This window comes from Lates calcarifer, linkage group LG16_LG22 (genome assembly GCF_001640805.2).
Source record: "Lates calcarifer isolate ASB-BC8 linkage group LG16_LG22, TLL_Latcal_v3, whole genome shotgun sequence".
Taxonomy (NCBI): domain Eukaryota; kingdom Metazoa; phylum Chordata; class Actinopteri; family Centropomidae; genus Lates; species Lates calcarifer.
The window spans coordinates 25392625-25417029 of record NC_066848.1 but is presented as its reverse complement, the minus strand read 5'-3'; the positions used below and the strand labels follow the sequence as shown (position 1 = coordinate 25417029).

Genomic DNA, 24405 nt, shown 5'->3' with positions numbered 1-24405 from the left:
TACTTTGATAAAATGGATGGATATGGACGATGTGTGTTTTTTCTTACCAGCCTCCCCATGAGACCAGTGACACTGACAAGTCATCATTACAACAGCAACAACATGTTTTGTGACTGAACTCGTTGCTCAGGTGTTGGCTGTTGCTGTCTCTTCATCACTTCCCTTTTCTCAGGTGAGAAAGCTGACATCCTGTGAAATGCAGAAAGAAGCATCCGCACAATCAATCCATACTTTCAAGCTCCATTTAATGTCCTAGCAAAAGGAGTATGTGACTGTTCTAAGGAGTGAGCAAAATAGAAAGTGCATTTTTTTGTTCACTGGAGTTCAACATAATAAAAAAAAAAGATTAAAGCAGTTTTTTATGTCAGACGGAGCAGAATTATTAATTTTGTAGAAATAGCAAAGAAATCAGTAAAGGTACTCTGTTGGAGTATTTGGTGGTATGGTGTAGATCAAAGGCACATCACAGCTTTGTATCTCACTGGGGATTGTTGCACACGCACAGAAAACACACATACACATGCACAAGCCTTCAAAATACATTTCTGATGTGGCTCTGACACACAGTCTCACGATCTACAGTCATGTTGATGGAAAACGCTCATGGAGAAGTTCTGAGAGGCAAGAGATGTTTATCCAGAGCATGGTGCTTTTTTAATTTGGAGCCTGTGAAAGGGATAACATAACATTAAGAATGTCCATGTCAGCCTTTATTCAAGTGGATATGATCCTTGAGAAATTAGATGAAGCAACGGATGACCAGAGGGGCTTTTATCTCAGAATCTATTACGTGTGTTTTCTTTTTCTCACTCTTTTTTTTTTTTTTTAAATAGTATCCTTAAAGAATGACCAGTCTATCCTTGGTTACAACTGTTGTCACTCTAACAGTCAAAAAGAAAAAAAAGGAAATTAACATTCAGTAAACATTCTTCTCTAAAGGTAGTTTCCCTTATATAATCTGTAATTTTCCTCTTCCATTATGTATACATAAACAAGTTTAATAACATACCAATCAGTGGTTATTTCACAATTGGAAAAAGCACAAAATGTTTACACTCTTTTACAGGTAAATAAAAGTTTTTGTCGACTGTTTTCAATAAGGGTGTAGCATAGTTCAGAGTTCGTCTCATCGTGTTCAGATTCCCCACGTCCTCTCATTCTCTGCTTTTCTGCCATCTTTACATACAAATATTGACAAAGTGGTGGCTTGTGCTCTGAAGCCATCGAGTCTTTTCAAGAGTGATAATCATAACGAGGAGGGGAGGAGGGTTGGAGATGCTGGGAGGTGGTGGGAAAGGAGCAGGGGGGTGGGGGTGGTGACTCATAGCTGGCCCTCGCTGCAGTTGCCGTCCTGACTGCTGCCGGGCTTCTCTGCGTCCTGACTGGGCAGCTCTTTGAGGATGAGGGCGGCGCTCTTCTCTGAGAACTCGTCACCATCGGGCTCCAGACCGTCAGGGCAGAGCAGCTTCAGAAACTCCTCTCTCAGCTGAGCCGTGTGTCTCTGCAGGGAGAACACACACACACACACACACACACACACACACACACATGGTCAGACTTAACATTGGATGAAATATCAAAAGAATACATCACATTTTTCAGTTTTAGATATTATCAACGTGTCCAACTTCTCTGTTAAAAAACAAGTGTGTCTGATTCTCTGTGTTCTCTGACGTGCCTACCCTGCCTATGGCTCCAAGACCATTGGTTCCTGGTGAAGTTGTAAATCTTTAAAAACATTTCACAAACACACAGTTTCATACAGCCAGTTGTATTCCTCCACTAACCAGTCAGGCTGCAGGACATATGGTCACAGAGTTATGATGCTGACTAATGGACAAAACAGTGCATTGGCAGAACATTATGATGTCACAGTGAAGCTAAAATTTGACCTATGACCACCAAAATTGATTCAGGTCATCCTTGAGTCCCAGTGAACATTTGTGCCGGACGACATGACAAAACATGACGTCTCCTGCTGCTGCAGAGACATAAAAAGCTCAGTGACAGAAACACTCCTGTGGTTTGACTCAGACAGATACGAGTGCATTTCCTACAAACAAACTACATTCGGTGCTGTGGTGAGTAGTTGGAGCAGCAGGGTGGTGTCTGCTGGACTGTGTGTTCACCCACTGCAGGTACGACTGAACTGTTAGGGGGACGGAGGTGAAAATTTCAATTCTGGTTTATTACTAGAAACCTGCCAAACTAAAGACTTATGCTAATGAGCAAATGCTGCTAGTAAAACCTGCAAAACTAACACAACATTTTAGCTGTGAAACATCAACCTGTTAGCAAGCTGATGTTAACGTAGCACAAACCACCGGCGTGCCTGGTGGTTTGTGCTACGTTAACCATCAGCTTGACATGGTGTGATTCTCAACACATGTTCTACCCACATCAGAGCCATTCATATGTGATGACTTTGCTCTGTTAGCAGAGACTTCTTCACTGATAAACTACACAACTACAGTGGATGGACAGTGGAGGAGTATATTCAGAGGATATTCCTTTGATGGGCATTTTATGTTTCCACACATTGGCTGTCTGGCTCTCAATGAAGACCAAACTTAAGATACTAAGGCCACCTCCTGCAAATACTGTATAGGTATGTAACAATAATACTGCTCATAAAGTCACATATTTAAAAAAGGCAGCTCTGCTGGAACACAGTGCAAAACAAGGAAAATGAAACATTTCTTTACTTTCAAATATTGAAGCTAACTGACAGGAATCCAGAGTCCTGTCAGTGGCCTGCAACTGTGTGACAACAGCTGGCTGTGCTCAGGCCTCTTATCAGTGGCACTGAATTATTTACAGTGGGGATTAATTGTGCGGTATTTACTGCCAGAGGGAGAGGAGAGCAGCCAGAGAGACACTCACAAGTCCCTGTTACACAGCCCTTTTCACAGCAGGAATACTGTGCTGTTTGTCTGTATCACCCCACCTCTAAGGTAGTCACAGAGGCAGATGATGTCAGTAAAAAAGCAGAGCTGGAACGTCTGAGTTATATGTCACGGATCTGATTCTGTCATGCTGTATGAAACCTCACAGCGGGTCGGCATTAAACTGCCTTTATGTGCTACAGGCGGCTAAATGAGAGAATTTTTAACGCTAATATTGCCAATGTTGCGTGATCTCTGTAAAAGGGACTGATGTTTGTGGGAGCAGGTTATTGTGCGCATATGTATCAGTGTATGTTATGAGCTTCCACTCCCAGGGCGAAGCTGGCTGGTGGTCTGTTGAGGACCGTTCCGCCAATTCACTGTTTACTAGCACGACATGAGTGCTGTGTTTACAGGCACTGAGGTAACCTGTTTACTGCCAGCTCTCTGTATAAACCTTTGTGAAGTGAACATGTTTTAAACAGCAGTGAAGCAGATTCAGAGTCTCGTCTGACAAGATAAATAAAAATCTAACCACACGAGGGAAATATGCCCATGACTCTAAACAAAGCCTCTCAAGTAATGACATCTACCACCGTTCAGTTCACCATTTCAACAAGACACAAAATATCACACAATGCAATTCAGCATTCCAAGTTAATGTATTTTCTCCAGTAGAATCAGTTCAGTTTATTAATCAAACTTGATGCTGAAGCTCAATAAAAAATATTCACCCATTCTTTAAAAAGTCTGTTCAATGTGTATCAAAAGAACGTTTTAAATGCAACACAGATGATTCCCCTCTGCAGGTGTGTTACAGTGGTAGTAGTAGTTTGTAAAGCAGTCAGAGTCAGAGGGAGGCTCTGAACAGCAGTGCTGAGCAGTGCTCACTGTTGTACATTTTCACTGAAGTCAGTACATTACCTTTAGTGCAGCAGCATGGTGCGACATTGTGCGGCCGACCCTCTTGTCACTGCTGTACTGCTGGATGTCAGCGATCCACTCCTCACACTGGGACATGATCTCTGTTCGCTTCAAGTAGAAATGTTTGTGGATCACCTGCAAACACACAACACAACAGTGGTCAACCAGAGGTCAACAGAGAACACAGTAATCCTTCTATCGCACCAGAATTGAACACAAAAAGAATTACATGTAGTGTGGGTGACATATTCATAGTCCAATGACCCTGTGTAGCTCATCTACTTACAGCACATTTTTATTTATTTTATTTGGTGGATAAATAGAGGAAAACAGAGGATATAGATTATGTTGATTATAGATGGGATTACAGCAAACGATACTGACCAGCAAAGTTGTGTAAAAAATGAGTGCTGGTCCCAAGAATTCATGACTCCATGCAGTTTCTGATAAGTTTTGAGATCAGTCAGCATCTGTGTCACACTCTCATGAAAACCATGTTGGTACATTGGCTGTTTGTGTCAGATGAACACAAAGTACAGAAACACGGTCAAACAAGGTGAACGTCATGTTCAATCTGAACGCACCATGAGTTCAGTTATTGATCTTCATATTATATGTTGTATATTAATAAGGCCCAAAGCATCAAATGTAAGTATGGAATTCTGGATGTTAAACTGATTCAGTTTCACAAACTTTTGACCTGAAACTTTTAAATCAATGTATGCATGAACTCTGATTTCTGCCTCTGCTCAGTCGTTCACTAAAGACATGGCAGCAGTTTAACATGACTCTGTGTGGCTCTGTGTGGGGATGTTCATCAGTTGATCCAACTCCTTGGTCCAGACTGAAATATTTCAAGAATTAGATGGATTGCCATGAAATTTGCTACAAATATTCATAATGACCAAACGGTTGTTATCAGTTATTATAGTTTCAAAATGCCCACATTTGGGCAGATGATATTCCAGATCTTGTCAATTTAACATAAATGTAACATCTGGAAGCTGTTTTTCATGAGCTGTGCAGGAGTCTTGCTGATTGCTGGATCTTCTGTCCAGTACTCTGTCTTCTACAACCGAGTCCCCTGCTTTCCTGCCCCTCCAGTCAACTTCCTAGCAACAGTCACCAGGGCCGAGTCATCAGTATGCAGCAAGTGCTGTGGCGGATGTGTCTGTAGGTGCTGCTCTGCTGGTGGAGGGAGTGAATTAGTTATTATGGTGGCTGCTGATTTGCTCCTTACCCAGAGAGGAGAGGCAAAGAGGCCACAGGGAGGGTTTGGGGATTGCTCTAATCTCTCTCTTCCTTCTACATCTCCCTCTGCACACTCCATCTCCATCTTCTTTGTCTTCACTTTCCATCTCTTCCTGTCTTTTGCTCTTCCTACCCAACCTCCCCCATACCCCCAGCTGCTTAAGTTACATCCAGGGAACTGGATGATAGTCCCCAGCTCAGAGGAAATGTTTCAAGGTCACAGATGTGTGGTAAACATGGTGGGAACAGCTGTTACTGAGGCTTTCTTGAAGCAGAGACAAGGAACAGGAATCAAATCACAGAGCCCATATAGAAACCATGATAAGAAAGATGAAGACAGACGCACATGCCTGACATTATGCATAGACATGCTCAGATGTGTGGTGGTTTAAATGGGTCATTTTCCCAAGGGCTTTATGTGGCAATGACCAGCAGCTGTTTGACTTCTGGTATTTGGACATGGCCATTGATCAAAGTGTGGAGGGAAGCTCTATGTGCAAACCGTCTCTGATCATGAGGCAAATGTGGGATTAGGGCGTCATGACAAATGACCTTTCAGAAAATGCATGTCTTTATGCAAGTACACACACACACACACACAGGTACAAGAAGGAATGTACACACTGGTACATAGAGCTCATATGTGCAGTCAGAGACGAGGCCCTCTGATGGAAAGCCCTGGCTGCCAGATAGACTCATTGACCTTTGAAGTAATGCTGTCCACTCATTATTCCACAGGGCAACTGAGGGAGGAAGAAGCGCAGAGGAATGGATGTGTGGAAACGTTCAACATGTGCAGGGTCAAGGGCGAGAGTGAATCACGCAACCATTAAAAAGATCCTTATTCTTGGTTTTCCGTATTCAATCTGTAATGTGTCAAGGCCTCAGGTACCTGCCCTACTAACCTGACCACAGCCTTGACCCACTGAGACTGAAGCATACATATTTCTAACTCTGAACAAGCTCCAACAACCCAAAGATACAGCTCCTGCAAAGACATTAAATACCAACAACTCAAACATGACTTATTCCCAAAAAACAACCTTATCTTATCTTACTGAACAGTAACCTGTACAAAACATCATTTCGAAGACCAGATACGTGTCTGAGGAGGTCAAATGTAGAGATGCTGCTAAAGGGTAAAGGTAGTAGACTAGTAATGTAACTGCCTTATACACATTTATACAACTGACATCCAGCAAGAATTTTTATATGCTAACCCAAACACCTAGAATACCATAATATTCTAATATTTTGTAACATATCAATATACCTCTGAACACTAGATGGAACTGGTTTTGTTACAAGTAATGGCCACAGTTTACCATCGTCTACTTCCAGCAGGATAATGCTCCATGTCACAAAGCTAAAGTCGTCTCAAACTGGGTTCATGAACATGACACTGAGTTCAGTGAACTTCAGTGACCTCTCCAGTCACCAGATCTGAATCCAGTAGAACATCTTTGGGACGTGGTAGAACAGGAGGTTGGCAGCATGAATGTGCAGCTGACAAATCATTCAACATCTTGTCAAATCCATTACATTTACTCATTTGTCACTGTTATCTGAAGCAACTTTCAAGTGAGAGACAACACTAAATCTTCAGTGCAGTAGGAGATTTAAGGAGACTAAGTAAGTGCTAAATCACTTCAGTAAGACAAGTACAAGGAGATCAGGTAAAGAAGTGCACATTAAGTGCTAGTTAGACATGTTAGGATGTTAGAGGTGTTAAAGCCTTGAAGATAGGGAGGGATGCCCCCGCTCTGATAGGATTTGGAAGCTGGTTCCACCATTGGGGAACCACAAACCAGAACAGTCTGGACTGAGAACACCTTGTGTGCAGGGATGGTAATGCCAGATGATGATACTTGGAGGAACAGAGTGGCTGAGAAGGAGCATAAGCCTGATGACTGAGTTCAATAAGACTGGTGCAGACTGGTGGAGATCAATGAGCAACAGAGTAACATGAACTCTTGTGTGACTAAAGACCAGATATGCCACTACATACTGGACCATCTGTAAGGGTTCCACTGTCCATAAAGGGAGGCCCTCCAGATGGGCATCACAGTTGTCAGGGCAACATGGTCAGAGAAAGATAGCAAACATGACAGCTACATTTCTCATGACCTTGATTGGGTTGAGAGATGAAGAAGAGATTTTGAATCCATTCCATGAAGAACTGAGCGCTTCTCTAAAACCAACCAAACGACAATGCAGGGATACAGACTACTCAACGGAACAATCCAATTCCCTGTCGGGACAGCTTCCTGATACTTTATATTGTGTGTGAGTGTTACTACAGTATATAATACTGTATGCAGTGAATGGGAAGGATTTTGTGTGTGACTCAGGAGTGTTTCTGCACACATTCACTTGAGAGATAAACGTGAGTGTGTCAGGCAGCAATAATCTGTGAAAGGATCAAGTGCAGCTCCAAGTCCACATGTGCATGGCCTCCAGTCGTCAGCCCAAGAATATATGGAAGTGGATTCAACCTCCAACACTAATGGCACATACCCTTCCACCCCCCCATACCCCCACACTGTCCCACCCCTTTCCTTACATCCATCAATCAGATGGTCTGGTCCACAACGTTGACCCTTATCCCATTTAGTACATGGGGGACAGTGTTTATATTGTCTGAGATGATGTGAAACTAGTTAAGGTTGTCACCTGTCAGTGGCTCAAATGGCAGATATATGTACAACACATATCTATTTGCTCTCAAACACACAGGCTGCTAACAAAATACACACACTGAAACCCTTTAACTTATACATGCACATTAAGTGTACTCTCATTCCACCCCACCCCCTCCACCCTCCTCTCTCTCACACACACATACACAAAATTATCCATATTTTAACACGCAACCCATTGTCCTTAATTCCACCTGACAATCTGCTGCTGTATAATTCAAGCCTGTACTCCCCCTCTATAAATAGCATGTGGTAGCACTGAGTACACCCCCCCCCCCCCAAAAAAAAAAAAAAAACCATCCATGCTGTTATATCCTACCAATCCAAACAACAGTAGCAGCATCATCAGCACGGACTCATGGAATTGTGATGTAGGTACATTTTAGTCTCGATAATAAAATTATTATTGCCTAGGAAGAATAATTGTACTTCTCAAACTGAGCTGACATGAGAGCAGGTGTGGCCAACAATGTTAACTGAAGAGCCACCAATCTGTAAGCTTTCATTCCAACATAAGACTCTACCCGCTGATTAGCACTTCTTCAGGTCATGCAGGCACAGATGGAATAACAAACCAATACACTGAACATCTGACATTGCCGTCTTTAGGCCTCTTGCTAGTAGGACCAAAATGGGAGTGATTAACTTCAGAGCATAGTGTGGTCTAGATCAGCAAAGACCATAATCAGCTCGTGAAATGTCTAATGTTAAAAGTCAGAAATCACTGCAAGGATTTCAGTCTGATTTTAAATCAGTATTGACCATGTTGCATAAGTTGTCTTTCTCGCTGACTAATTGGACATCTACTCAGTGCTGCCACTGGTGGCCAGAAGGTATATTACAGCAATGCTACTGAACAAAACATTCTTACTACATGTTATGTAGTATGATGGCCCAGGATTAGGGCAAAGAGGTGAAGGGACAAAAGTAGTAGCTAAGAATAAATAACATCAAAACTTTCTCAGAAGGATGGTGAAAGATTAGGATTAAGATTAACAGAGATATTGCATATGTGGTCAGATGAGTACAACTAGATGATATATTTAGTACACTTCCACAGCACAGCTCAATGAGAACTGCTGTATTATTGTTACATTGTGAAGGATGGAATCCTAGTCAAGTTATTAAGAAAGACACTGCAGTATAAATACAACGCTAAACTACTATGGTCAGCACAGCTTTATTACACATTTTCTGTAGTAAGGATGTAGCAATGTTCAAAACGAGGTCAAAATGATGGATAAATGCAAGAGAGACCTTCCAAAGACCTGGAGGGACAGAGGTTGGGAACCACACAGTGGTAATTTACTGCTCTTTCAAACAGAATGCAGTGAGCCAAAGAATGGAGAGCATTAAGATGGGTCACTGTGAGGATGTCTCTCACTCCCACTCATTAAAGTGCCACTTTTCTATGTCAAGATCCAGAGTGCTAAAGATGCTGCCTCATGAGAAGTGACAGAATGAGCTTAGGCAAGTGAGGGACTTGACAGCGTCAGTCTCAAGACGCATCAGCCCACCTACAGCAGGGACCACCACGTCAGCAGACACTGCTGCATCTTTAGAACCAGGAACAGCAGATGTAAGCCAAAATGATGCATCCTCAACAAGCCATGCAAACAGTTCCCAGGAACAGTCTAATTGTCTGGCTATATGCTAGAGCTCTTTGATTGGTTATCCTTGTACACGGTGAGAGTCCTTTAGCATTTTGAAAGACAGCCATTGCTGTGGGTGGACAATGTTGCTCACTTGTAGGATGTAGAAGAAATTTAAGTTCCCAGGATGAATTCTGGTCAGCATTTTACACTACACTGGTATTTTCCTGATGTAACAAAATTGTTGAAGAATCAAACTGAAACAAAGTGAATTGATTCTGGAACGAATGTGATCACATTAGCAAAAAGACTATAGGGCGCACATATTACAGAATTGTGCCTCTTGTTTCACCCTCTAAGAAATCACAGTAATTTTTATCTTACTTAATAAGCATTTCTTATGCACAGAAATACATTCATTAATTAAAAACCATTAAGTCTCACATTAGGTGACTTATTTTTTAAATAGTTTTTACAGAGGATTTGTTCCCTTTGTAGGAATGAAATCTATATGTACATGTTTATCAGCATGAAGGGGCCAACTACTAAATCCATTTTGTTCAGGTGGTTTTCCTCTTTGAGTTGAAGTTTGTCTCAGCTGAGGACTTAAAGGTGCTAAAAGGCCAGTGATGAGAAAAACATGAGAGTATCTCTCCAAGCTGAATTTAATTTCTGTGTGTGTATGTGCAAGATTGCTCAGCCAGGTGGCATTGCCAAATCCTACTATGTCCCCTCAGAATCTCTCAGTCCAACAGTCCATTTCACTGACTGGCTGAGTGATGTCACAGACCCTGCATTGCTTGCTGTGCAAGACCTGCATTTCCCCCTCAAAACCCACAGAAATACAAACTGTGGATTTATGGAGGGAATAATGGATATCAGACAAATAATCTAATTTAGAACATAAATGTATACTCTGCACAAAATCTGAATGAGAGCATGTGGCTCTGCTTGATTCCTTGAGAAATGTGATCGAATACAACACAGTAAGCAGTGGTTTTATTTTTGTGACTTTGCTGCGTGGTTATGGAGCATAGATTTCTAAAAATCAAATTGTACCCACAGTGGATAATTACATAAACTCAATTGAGTTTCAACTAAAACAATTATCAAAAAATCTTAATAAACTGTAAAAAGGTTTAATTAAAGTTTAGTGGGTGGCACATGACTTCACAAGCCTTAATGCCACCACAGCTGCATGTAATTAACATGAATTCAGTGAGTTAGCCAATGGCTTAACAACAACAGCTATGCTTTCTATGAGCCTGTGACTAATATTTAGCAAGAAAGCAAGAAAAAGCAATTTGTGTCATTTTAATGTTTGAATAGACAGCAAGTGGACTGTGTGGTTAAACAGAATTGTGTGTCTATTATTGATCTAACTGGTTGCATCACAAACTAGTTAGCTGCTGGCTTGGCAGCTGTCCAGCGTGACAGACACTAGGTGGATGGTGAACAGCCCTCAAACTATCTCAGTTAACTTATAAGCAAACATATCAGGTCTGTGAAAAAGCTTATCCAGTAAAGGCGAATAGTATCATCACACACACAGTTTGACATTATTACCATAACTGGACAACTATATTATTCTACTGTTATCAATATATACAGTAAAGTCCCAATTTTGAATTTCATCATTTGTAAAGATGAATGAGTAATGTTAAATAGTTCTTTTTTCCCTTAATTATTTAATGGGTCTTTTTTCATGATGACAACAGTAAGCTGAGTTAACTTGTCGTCTTCTTTTCTTTCCTTTTACTGGTTTGAAAGAAGCCCCCTTGGAGGACTTCAACAACAAGAAACTGCATCATTTTATCAGATTTTTTTCAATGTAGAGGCATGTTCGTGATCATTCTTGGCTGAGAATGTGTCCTGTTTAATACCATGTAGGTCTAGAAATTAATTTACCAATGGTAATCCCAGTTTAAATCACATTGGTCACAGTTGGAACTGAATAACTCATGAGCAGAAACAAAGTTTCAAAATACCCCCTCAGAGACCTTTAGATGACATCACAATGTTTTCATGTTTTTCTACAGCCTATAGTTTTCCCATGAAATTCTGTAAGGTAATTGGATATTTTTTTCTTTTTTTTCCCCTCCCTCACCCTCTTGTTCTCATTTTCCTCTCCAAAGCACTCCCCTTCCTTCATTCCTCTTTCTTGACATTTCTCAATGAGCGTGCGCTGGATGAGGAGGTTGAAGACTGTCATTTTCCAAGGCACTATCTTTCTCACCAACTCATTTAAAAGATCACAGGAAATCAGAGAAGTGTGAGGAATGGAGGGAGGGGGAAGAGGGATAGGCCAACCTCCAGACAATGTCATCTACCAAGGAATTAATAAGAGGGGAATACTATAATGAGAGCATGTACCCAAACAGGGAGGGGAGGTGGCTTTTTTCTTTCCTTGTTTTCTGGAGGTGTGTAGCTGTTATATTATATAAGTTCTTATTTTAACATTAGGATGTTAGATATTTAAACAAAGGACTTATAATTCTCCCATTTATCATGGGTACGCTCTCATTAATATTATATTTCACAATTGTTTCATTGGAACTTTCTTTGTACATGTCAGCAGTTTATCTTCTCTCTACTGAGTCCTATAACATCAGGGAGAGAAGCAAAAGAGTGAAAAAATCGTTAAGCGATTTGTTGGCTGTGGAGCTTAATAAATCCAGGTATTTTATCAACTTGGATCAGGATCCAAAATGGAACTGGCTATCAGAAATCATCCCTATTCAGGAACTGTTAAATTTGAAAAAATATTCAGTGCTAAATACCAAGAATTAGCCAGTGTTGCTAGGTTTGTTGAAAATAATAACTCTATTAAGTATCTGTATGAGAGTGTGCTTGTTTACCTCTATGCATTTTTATCTGTTTATATATCTGCTTACTACTTTACAGTGTCTCCTTTCCGTTTCTTTTTGTTTTCTTATGTGTATGAATATGTCCCTTTACCTTCTCAAAGAAGGTGTCATTGTGGAGTCAAGTAAAAACTAACTCATGAGCCTCAGTAAATCAGGTTTTTCACTTAAGTTCACAAAACAATGGCACCTGAAAGGTATGAATGAGTATCTCCTAATTTGTGATACAGTGATTCCTACCTCTTTGAAGCATGGTGAGGGGTTGCGCATCTGCTCCAGCATGGCCCATTTGACGGTTGCTTGCCGGATGTTGCCATCGTATTCGCGTGAGCTCTGGGTACCACTGGGAGTCCCACGGGAGCGTTCATACCCTGGCTCATTGAAGTAGGGCTCAGCCACCAGGATGAGGGACTGCACCGACACTAGCACCTAGAGCACATTGACAAATGAAGGGAGAGGCAGGAATAATTAGAATCTGTTGAAAATATTTAGGATTTTTACTGGGGTTCCATTGTGAATGGGAAGTACTTAAATGACATAATGGGTAGCTTGGTTTGGTTTCCAGAAGAGCTGGGATGAAACCATCCCCTCAGTGTCCTCAATATCCAAATCCTCTGAAACGATTTGGCAGTGGTGGACACAGTCTGACAAAGGCGCAGAATATTTTGGCCCCATAAAGATATAGCCTTCAATATATCTTTATTAACAGCTCGATTAATGACTTGGCCTGTCTCAAGGAGACTAAGGACGTCCTCCTGCATCACTCTGTCTGTTCCAAGTCACTACATTACCAACAATGACGATCTTGGGCTTGGAGGCCTGCCTGCTGGCTGCAGCCATGCTGGAGCTGGATGTACTTGAAAATACTCTATCAAGTAGAAACCAGTGAACTTCAACTGATGTGATCTGCTCATCTTAAACTGGGTTTCTAAATTTCAGAGCCAATATCCACTCTGGCTGATGACTGCTTGATTCTAGCCCATTCCCTTGTCTCCTATTCACCCACCCACTTTTTTCCATAATTGATCCACAGCATACTAACTGGAATGATAATCAATGGAGACATCTCTTTGCATTCTCCAACCCTGCAAATGAGGGAATTATTAAAAAAAGAAAGAAAGAGAGATCCATTTCCAAGGGCTCTGGCTGGCTTGTTGCCAGATCGATACATATGGAAAATGAATGCAAGTGTGTATATAGAAAACAACCAAATAATGGTAAGGGTGTGTGTTAACATGCCGTGTTCATGAATTTGTGTGTTTATCCATAAGCCTGTGCACCACTTTGGAAGCCCAGTAGTTCTGTGATGCTACACGTTATCTATCGCACACACTGTAAGCACAAGCCCTTAAGCTGTAGATGATAAACACACTTATAAATTACTCTTCACAAAAAGCTTGGTTAGCAGAAATACCCATACCCATGAATACCATTTGAAAAATGAAATTATTATTGCAGCTCTACAACAACTCAGTTTATAAGCAGCAAAACTGATGCAGATAAGTTTGCTTCTAATGTTGCACCACAAATGTCTGTAAGACTACCTGGCAGCAAGTACACAATCTAAACATTTGCATAACTGTGACTGAGATTTACTGAAATCTATCTCAAGTCTTAAATTGTCTTCTTTCATTCTATAGGCTTGTCTTTAAGGCACACAACTAAAGAGAAGAGATTACCAGAGAAAGAAAAAACTAAAGACCCTAAAAATCATCAGGGACAAGGCTACAAACTGAGGTCTTTAGGCGTCACAGAGAAAACAGTCTACTGAATCATGTCTAAAAACAGATGGCATCTGGGCTAAACATGCAATTGAACTGATTCTGACTTCAAGATGAGTGATGTGTGTAAGCAGGCATAACCTGGAGGTTCAAATGATATTGGTTTGTGTTTGGTTTGATTAACACCGACACACTGTCACCAAAGCAAAATAACAACTTGACTTTAAAAAGGATCCTTCATGTCAGCTGTTGAAACACTAGGCCCATTAATACAGACCCAGTGGCAGTGTAATGACAGCGTAGTGATAAACTATAGCCTGTGACACAAAGACTCAGACAACAGCCCTGCTGATCCATTCAGACAGCTGACTGTCATGATGGATCTCTACCTCACCTGTAAAAAGCTTGAGGTCTGTGGGTTCCATTTCTCCTCTGGCCTCCCGTGCCATGTGTTGAGGATACTTAAACATACCTGTTTAACACAGAAAAAAAGAATTAAGAAATCAAGCTCAGGACATTCAGGACAATACACCTTTGGGAACTTTATCTTAAGGTGTTGTTTATGGAATCATTGTTCCTAAATCCATAAACCTCTGTTTGCATAGTAGAACATGCAATAAAGTTTACACTGCTTATAGATGCACTCAGTTGCCAGCTTATGGGGTACACCCAGCTAAAACTAATGCAGTCAAATACATTAACACATTATGTCTTGCTTGTTTAATGACAATTTGTGTTAACTACTTCTTGATGAAGAACAGCTTATCTGTTCATGTAGCACCTCTGTGGAGTGTTGCCTGGCTCCTTGTCTGGCAACAACACCCCCTAATGACAACACACTGAAGTCACTGCATCCTGCTGCTATTTACATAAGAAATGTATCCAATATGTAATTCCCCACAAAAACCATAAATCCTGCTTTTTACATTTCTGTTTACAGGTTGTACAGAACAACAAGAAGTTAATATGGTAATAAGTGTTAGTAGTTGCATTTCTAATTTTGCTATAAGTTTAGATAGTAGCCTCCCATCTTCAGCTAAATATTTAATGCAGGGACATGAGAATGGTATCTATCTTCTTGACTAACTATTGAACTCCTCTTAATGTTTATTCTGTTTAGACTGGAATGGGGATTCATTCTGCCTGTCAGTAGCTTGACTATCTAGGCTGGTAGTCCATCTATTTACCACAGAAGTGAGCAACAAAGGAGGCAACTTGGCCACAGCTGAACATTTTCATGCACCTGCTATGTACAAAAGGGTCAAGATGATGACTGTAGTATTAGTGAAACAGTTCAACAGTGAGCAATTTAAAGATGTGTCTTGGAATGGCTTCATCCATCAATAGAAAGCTAGAAATCAAGTGATTAATACACTATTTAACATCAACCAGCACGTCCTGATTTGTGCTTGCCACCCATACTTGCTCATCAAACCTGTTCCCAGCATTTATTTGCTTGGTTAACAGTTTGTTGATGCTTCAGTTCACTGTTCTGATACAAGTAGAACCTGCTGCATTGCTCACAGATGGGACCACCAGTTGCATTTTACCACCCCTCAACTTTTTATGATATGCCTCCATTTCTTTTTAATTTAAGCAACCATCCACCCCTCATCAGTTGTGCTGAATGGTGACTTTCTTCCCCCTAGCCCTTCCATTGATATGGGAAGTCCTAGGTATTTCTTACAGCAGTTGTCTGGGCTCATTATGGAAATACATGTGGACTGTCAGTGGCTGCCTAATGAGGTGCAACCAGTTGGGTAAGCTTCAGCAACTTGACCCCAGCTCCTGGATGGAAAGAGGCCAAGGTCACAGTAGTAGAGCTATACATATTCAAACATGTCTGAAGGAAGCCCATAAGGATGTCCACTTCCAAATGTCAAGTTTAAATAAAAACTCTGACAGACCTGGGAAGGTCTCCAGATACACAGTTAATTTGACACTTCAACGCCATGATGGCTGATGGACAACCGGGCAGGTTACCCTTCTTATTCAATTCACTATAAAGTCAGTCAGATGTTTGAGTTGGAATGCAAGTCAATGCCTCAAACCCAGGTCTAAATTTTCACTCTCTCTGTAGTCACTGCATGTCTTAGCTAGATTAGTCACACTGTTATTTTCACAATATGTTATGCTACTCATTTTCTATACATGCAAAATAGTTTTTATGATTATTTTGATTTCAGCTCAAATGTCTGTATATAAATGTGCAGAAGAGACAGTCAGTGTTACAAGGACATATAAACAATGCTGCATATAATATTGTATAATATTGCAATAGAAGCAGTAAGATGTGGGTTATACCTGGACCCTGTTTATCTTTTCACAGTAATATTCCTTCTGTTCTCATTCATCAATTAGTCAAATTGAAATTTCATTTTTTATTTGTGCGTTAATTATGTATCAAAACATTTAAATTAAGCCCTAATCAGCTAATAAAAGGCAGATAAGTCAACAGTAGCCAGAAACCACAACAACAGAATTGTGTCCTCTGATGGGTGCATTTCATATCTCCCACCCTGTGATTTCAATGGATGACTTTGACAGATTTTAGAAAGAGGCTAGAGGAAATCCTGCCCTTATGAAAATGACCATCATAAATTGAATGTTCATTGAAATCAGAACTAATTGAAATTCAAATGCAACAATCCAATCCAATCTGTGTCCAATTTGCAATTTTATTTTTCTGTTTATGTTTTGCTCATTCCTCATTCAGCTGGGATCAGAAAATATTCAATAATAATTTTCCAAGATTAAGAGAGAGAAAAAAAAAATAATAATAATCTTGGCACACAGAAATTAAAAATAACTACAAAAATAAAGCAATTTGATATTAATCATTTAAAATGAATCTTGGAGCAATCTAAAAATGCTGCCAAAAAAGTTTTAATAATTATAATTTTTTATAATTTTATTAATTGTTTAAATACTGTTATCACTAGGAAGAGTATTGTCATGTCTCATGTCAAAGACAACACAGTCAGAAATGGCAGCCCTTGTTCTCAGTCATAACTTAGTTAAACACCAAGTTATGAGAAGGAGGGGTGTGAGATTTGATGTAATTTGGGTTACTCAGGTTTGAAGGGCTGAAAAGGATAAAAACCTCCATTACATCGACTTGACAGAAGATTATAACAGTAATAAACTTTGAGCATTTTCAACTCACTTTGCCATCATTGTAGAGGTTAGGGTTAAAGCGCACACTGTGTCCGCCTGTAGTCTCTAGGTTGACCAGCGGAGGTGAGTTGGGGTAGTCTTGCGGAAAATACACATCAAACTCAAAGCAGCCATTTGCGTAAGGGGTGTCAGCTGGACCTGTGATGAGAACCTGCAGACACAGAGACAGAGAAGGGCTTTAACACAAACAGCCTGAGACTGAGGCTAGTTATTAATTACAGAGGGCTAATTAAAGAAGAGGTGGACACACTTATATCAGTAACTATGAACTAAACAAATGGCAAATGGTAAAATATTAATGGAACGATGGTGCTCTCTCTTAGGTTTTTCCACAGCCACAATAATGTAATTAACAGACTATAGGGTAAGATTACATAACACTGCACAATGCTTTATAATATCACATTTTATAGTGCCGGAACATTATCATAGCAGAAAGTATTTTTTCTTTTGTAGTGAAGATCATAAGGTAAACTGCAGATATATGACATTAGCTATCTTCAAGACCCCCTCACCAGCAACAGCAGTTCACTACCTCATCAAGATTCTGACCCCGTATATTTTGCATGGATAAGCAAATGTCACTTTGTTGCTGCTGAAGGCATGGATGACTGAGAACATCCAAACACACCAGTGAAACCTAACGTATCTGATTAGATTATGATGTATCTGCCGTGCAAGTGAGCTATCCCACCCCAAACATCATGATGTCATGGTGACACCCTGAAGATCACAACTCAAATACTTGTCTGTACTGTAGATTGGCATAGCCACAAGTCAAGTAAAAGGACGGGTGCTCATGAAGACTGACTAGGATCTGACTGACACCTGGCAGACAGCCTGGAGGAAAATGTGTTTTTCTTTCAGAGATATGCAAACAGCCTGACCCTTGTTTAAACCACCACATAGGTCTTCAGTAGTCTTGTCAGGGTTTGTAACACTGACATGACTCGGCAACTACACTTGCAAGATTTCTTAGGGGTGTTGGATGCCACTCATGCATTAAGTATATTTTGACATGAACATTCAGACCCAACACTTTCACTAGCATTTCAAACTGGAGTTGGGTAATACTGGTGAGTAAGCAAGAGTGAAACCAACTGCGATGGGGTTAGATAAATGCAACGAGCTGTTGCTGGGGTGAGGTCCAAAGATGTAGTGACCTCTCACAGATCATGTCCCTTTCTGCTAATGCTGCTTCTTGGCCCATGCTTAACCCATGCTATTTTTGGGGAACAAGTTAATTTTGGTAGATGTTTGCATAACGCAACAGTGCATTGCTGTGACAGGACTGTTTGCTGAGGACAAAATCTTTCCTTTTATACCACACTTTGTGACCACAAGAAGTGCAAAATATAGTTTTATTGTTCTGCTTCGTCATAGTTACCACCACAATGTTTGTGTATCTACCACTGATTGAGGATATAATAAAAGACATTAGCATTACACAAATGTAGTCATTACACTGATGTTTGTTTGCAGTGATGTGTTTCCATTTTTATTCTAACTTTGTTGGTGGTATGCTACTACCACTATATAGGATGTTCTTTTGCCAAAACTGACCTAAACAGATAAGGATTTTGACATTTAGCGAAGGATAATCTGCCATTAATCAGCCTGTGGGGTGAGAGCCATTTATTAAATGTCACTGGAGGAATGAGTAAGAGGTCTCAACAACAAGCTGTATGGTAAAAGCACCAAATGCAATAACAACATAACAGTCTTATGGTAGACACAAGTGTTTCAGCATTCAGTCTTACTCAGCTCTGAAAATTAGTGGTTTCTATTAATCACAGGGTACCTTCCCATACAAACCAAACTGTACTGTGACAATCAAATTGATGATACCATAATAATTTTCTTCTAACACTGACAGTTTACTACAATATGAACAACAGTCATCAAAGCCTGTTATGAATGCCTGAGATGCCATAGTGTGGTGTCAAATCAAACATAGTTGACAGGTACTGGAAGTGGAACTTTACCTTCATGATGTCCAGTCTCTCCTCATCACAGCGGACAAAGACACTGGATGAGGATGACAGGGGCAGAGAGGTGGATAAGGTGACAGCCTCCTGGGCGAGGCGGCGGGACCGGGCTGCACTGTTTGTATCGCTGGCATTCTTCACCTGAGACATGTAGTGGTAGTTGACCTTGAAAATAAGCTTCCCATCCTCATCCTCTGAGACCATTTCAAAGGTGTCTGGAGAGGAGAGAGAGAGAGGACAAGTGTGAAGAAGTTCAGAGTGTTACTGTCCTGTTGTACACAGGAATGTACCAATTCTCAGATCTGCACCAAAAAAATCAGCAACAGGGCCTGTAAACCCTTAATAATGTAATGACAGTAAAATCACACTAAAGTTTTGTTATAGTGAGTTATACCCCTCACTGTCCTCAGTTTTTCTATGCTGTCTGCACACTGAAACAACACTGTTTACACTCAAGTCACTTACAATTAATTCAGACATCAAGCTGCTTACGAAATCAATTGCAACACAGCAAACACAATGTAATTAATCAGGACGTGGCTAAATGGGGAGTGATGGACAAGACAAAAGGGATGAGCAGGATGGGAACAGAGCCTGCTTCTGACATGAAGGCATTATGGATCATATCAGATAAGAGACGGACAGAAATATGTGTGTGTGGTGTGTGTGTGGTGTGTGTGTGTGTGTATTTGTGGAGCAATGGTGAATTATGCAGTGTTTTTTTCCAATGTGTGCTTGAAGTAAAACCAGAACAGTTGAGTGGCACCCATGATTCATGTGTGAAAAGAAAAAAAAAATCATGAATATAAGAAGCAAAGAATATCAATAAGAAACAAATATACAAACTCACCAAACTGCAGCTTCTTCATGGCAGCTACATATTTCTCCTCTAGAGAGCGCAGGATGGACAGGGGCTTGGGCCGACTTGACACTTTCTTTGAAGATTCCACCAGCTTCCTCTCTGGTAGTGAGAAAGAGCAAGTATGTCAAAATCCCTGCTAAGTCTACGTGTCAATAAGAAGGATAATTAGTGTGAATGTTGCAGCATTCACACTAGTGAACAGTGACAGAAAAACATACAGATATGCATATTTTGTGCTACAGAAACAGATCAGGTATCAAAATGTTTAGCACAATATTATATTAATTTTTTTATCAATTAAAATCCTATGGGAGCTCAGCTCAACTTCCCTCAAACCTACTAAACTCTGCAAGCTTACCAGTCTGGCATACCTGCACACACAGACTCCATTTTTGACTTAAAATGTTCCCATGACTTTGATTTTTTTACTGTTGTATCTTTTAATGTGCTAAATGTGCTGCTTGGTTTAGGAGATTTGTGGTGTTTTAGTGAGCGTTGTTACAGCTTGTTGAAGGATTTATCCGGTGGGTCACGTGACTAGCGAGTGAGAAGCTCTCCTGTCCTCCCTAGTTCATTAACTCGCCATATGAGTGTGGACACATGCTGTATATTTTCATGCTCAATTACTCAAGGGCTCACAGAAAATACTAACACCTCAGTAAAAAAAAAAAACCTTTATTTTTAAATCTGTGCACCGGAGAGATCTCTATATAGGCTCATTTTCCAAGATCTCTGCAGTGTGGGCTTCATGTGGGTGTCATTCAGACTAAAATGAGACAATGACAAGACAGCACCTTTGTTATTTAACATCAACTGTGACCACATGTATGCAATCAATATCTACGGAGAAAAAGACAACACTAAAATATACCCAAAAAGGTCAAAATTTGCCTGGTTTTAGTGTTATGTGTGGAACATAAACCCTTGAACATAAAAACCAATCACTGAAATCAGTTGAAAAATATAAACATTAGAGTGCTTTTTGTACAGATAAACTACAGTTCCCCAGTTTACTTGCATTGTTTATAGACTAGTAGACCAGAAGCATGCTGACATATTGACAGCCATGAGCTCCCACCCCTGACTTTGGCCTCCTATGATTGGTTAGAGGGGTGAGAATCACTTGCAAATTTTAGTGGGGAGTATCCTCTGCACTGCTACTGGGCTGTTCAATGAGTTTGGGTCAGCACTTCTCCACATTAACATATGTTTTGGAGCATATTTCAAGTAGAAAAAATATAAAAGTCCACTAACTAGCTTTTTACAAAGCTTTCAACCACATCTTGCAGTTTTCATTAACAAAACCTGTTTCCAAGGTCAAGTATTAACTCTTAAGTATTTACCATAAAGGCCCACTATAATCCAATTCTGAATTCTAAAGCTAAGGAAGTGTATATAAGAGCACAGTTGTTGATATCATCATTTATTTGGCCTGTTCTCCTTGGACAGGTTTATCAATAACTCAGAGGAATACTTCTCCTCCTTGATCAATACTGTCCTGCTCCTGGTTTGATCATGGCATCTCTAAGAGATAGTTCTTGAAAGCCACTGTACTAATTAAATGATTATACATCTGTCAAGGCCCTAATGTTGCATACTGTACAACTGTGTATTCTATATGATTCCTGAGGCCTTTAACACATGGATTTCCTTATGAGAAGTGACACGACATTGATCTCTATCTGTATCCCCTATCCCACATGTACAATTCCACCACATCTAATGGCCAGCTCTCCACCTAAGTCATCAGTTAGAGGACCGTTTATGTAGACTGAGCATTAAAAATTCTCAGGAGGGAGCTGGTAATGGGGGAGGTGTAAGGTTTCATCATGCGGAGGATATTGATGGTGGTGCTTTATTATGGTGACTAATGACTAGCAAGAAGGATCTCCTCTCCTTTTCTATATCCCCGTGTACAAAAACAAGTTAAGACATCTGTACTTTGCCCTTTACAATTCCTCATCATCGTGATACAGCTTGAGACTGTTCATCTTCTCCACAGAGTTTTCACAGGCTCAAAAGAGATGCCAATGAATATGGAACAAATTTAAAAACTGCAGTCCAACACTGACTTCAAGAGCCACAGATTACAAGAAGTTTCAGGCAGTACCTAAGGCTGACTTTGACCTGCAGCTTTAGACTGTTGGGTCAAGTTCAACTTTTAAAAACAGGCCAATAGCATCCATGATTAAGATTAAACTGTTGGGTTTCAGTTGATCACAGCTGAGGGAATACAAGACTTTTTGGTAAGCTAAACTTAGAGACCCATTTTCCTGTCCTTGTACGAAGACAGTAGGACATAGACAACATATGAGGGTGTGAGAGAAAAAAAGAGAAAAAGGGAAAGAGAGAGAAACTTGAAACCTGTTGAAATAATTGAGATCAAGTTGAAAAAGGGAAAAAGTACTGGATGCCAGCCAACAAAGGCTTTTCATAAGGGGAGAGAGCAGAGATACAAATATGGCAAGGACTTGTCTCTGTATGCATGTTACAGCTCCCAACTCAAACACATTTTACATGAAATTGGGTCTGTGTTGGACATGGGTTCAAATGTACTGATGCGAGTTTGTACTGCTGTGACCCAAAAGTGTTCAGGCTGAGATTTGAATCAGACAGTACAGACAGTGTGAAATCAGCTGCAATAAAACCATGCGTATGCTTAATACCTACCCTGGTTGGCCTGTCGTAGGCTGGTAGTAGCAGTGTAGACTATCTCAGCTGTCCTCTGGATGTCAGGCACCAGCAGAGTCAAACCCTCGGGCTCTGGATCTGAGTTATCTGTCTTCACCACGCCTTTACTCTTATCCTTCTTTGACCTAGAACACACAAATATACGTATAGATTCACAATGAAGGATTGCTGGTGTTTGATCATTTGAAGTTAGTTCAGAATGTGATCAAAGTCAAACATGTCTGCTAATCTGGTAGATGTAAACATGCTAACACTGACATACAGGCCTATGTCAGATCCAATAAGAAGACTGAAACATTCCAACGTAACAGAGAGCATATTAAGCAGGCTGTTTTAGTGTCAGCTATAGGTAGGCACTGTTGTTGAAGCCATGTTTACTTACATTGTCGACTTATTCAAGGTATTGGCTACTGGTGGTTCCTGTTTGCAGTGTACCCATGGATGTATATAAAACTATCAATGGATTCGAGTTCTGAAAAATGTTTTTTTTCTGTAAATCTATTTCCTAAAATATCTTCAAGTGCATGACTTTTTGAGTGAACGGTTTTCTGGAATGTAGAAAACCTGTAAGTGTAGTTTAACTACACACTGTATAATGAATAATGATATAATGTTTTCCTGTGTTTTATTGTTTGTTTCATTTATTAGCTGTCCAATCTGTAAATTTACTGTTCACTCTCACCATTCTTGTAGTGTTTTCAGATACACAATGCTGTTGTTTTCACTAAAAAACAGATATGAAAATCTGGACCATACCTGAGTACAGTGGAGCATTAAGCAGCTACGGAGCCAGATATTTTTCTTGGGAGTTTCTTGGTTTTGAGAGCCCAAAACAAAAACAAAAAACTGTACTTGCATTCATCAGTTGAGTGCAACTCCTGACTGAATGACAGTGTTGCTCCATAACTCTGGATGTGTGTTTGCTAACAGTTTCACCCCGTCAGCTTGGTGGTATATTCTTTCTGCTGCCCCCAAGTGCCCCAGAAAAATCTGTTATTGCAAGTTCAAATGTAAAGGGTGAATTTATTATGTGTTAAGAACAGTTGCCAAGCAACCCTGATCCCAGAATCCTCAGATATAGATGACAGTGTCTCCACCCTCTGAACCTGTACTGTCTGTCTGCCTGCCTGCTGGAGTTAAGTATAGCAGACTGTCTGAGACAATCAAAGCTTCTGTGTGTGGGTGAGATCAAGTGTGTGTGTTTTCAAGGTTTTCTAGTAAGCCTTAGTGTTTGTGTATGTTTGTGTGTACTATAAACCTAGAATGTGGGTATGTCATGCTATGACCAAGAGAGGATGTCCAAATCCTATTTAAGCAGTTCAGCATAGACACCCCTCATTCCACAGAAATGTTGAGAAATACTGCAACTATAGGGCATAAAGTACTGTAGGACACCATTAAATGCAAACAAAAAGATATGCACAGTTAGTTGACTAAACAATTAAATGTTGCTACCCTCGCTAGGTGGAACCAGAAATACTAGCTGGTTAAACTAATTTTTCATATTTTATTAATGTACAACACTGCTAAACCGTTGCATCTAAGATGATATGCAGTGATGCCACCACCCTGTCCCTGCACTAATGCCCAGATGTTGTAAACCAGCGAGGTGAAAAGCGGGACAGATGACATCTGGAAAACCACTGTGGTTTGGCAGGATTTGGCATCTAGAAAATGCAAATAAGGCTGTATGTAGGCTGTGTCAGAATGAACTGGCATATTACTACTGGACTGCAGCAATGCGTAATTAC

The 24405-nt window shown here is 40.3% G+C and overlaps 1 protein-coding gene across 1 annotated transcript in view; it reads right to left on the bottom strand.

The window, feature by feature from the left end:
• Window positions 1–228: 228 nt before the first annotated feature.
• The window catches only part of birc6 (baculoviral IAP repeat containing 6), a 110810-nt gene continuing 86633 nt past the window's right edge, over window positions 229–24405 (bottom strand). The window contains 8 exon segments of the mRNA XM_018678888.2: window positions 229–1501; window positions 3810–3944; window positions 12456–12644; window positions 14331–14408; window positions 17103–17264; window positions 19099–19316; window positions 19952–20062; window positions 22634–22779. Of these exon segments, the coding sequence (XP_018534404.1) occupies window positions 1322–1501; window positions 3810–3944; window positions 12456–12644; window positions 14331–14408; window positions 17103–17264; window positions 19099–19316; window positions 19952–20062; window positions 22634–22779 (1219 nt within the window). The 3' untranslated portion in view covers window positions 229–1321.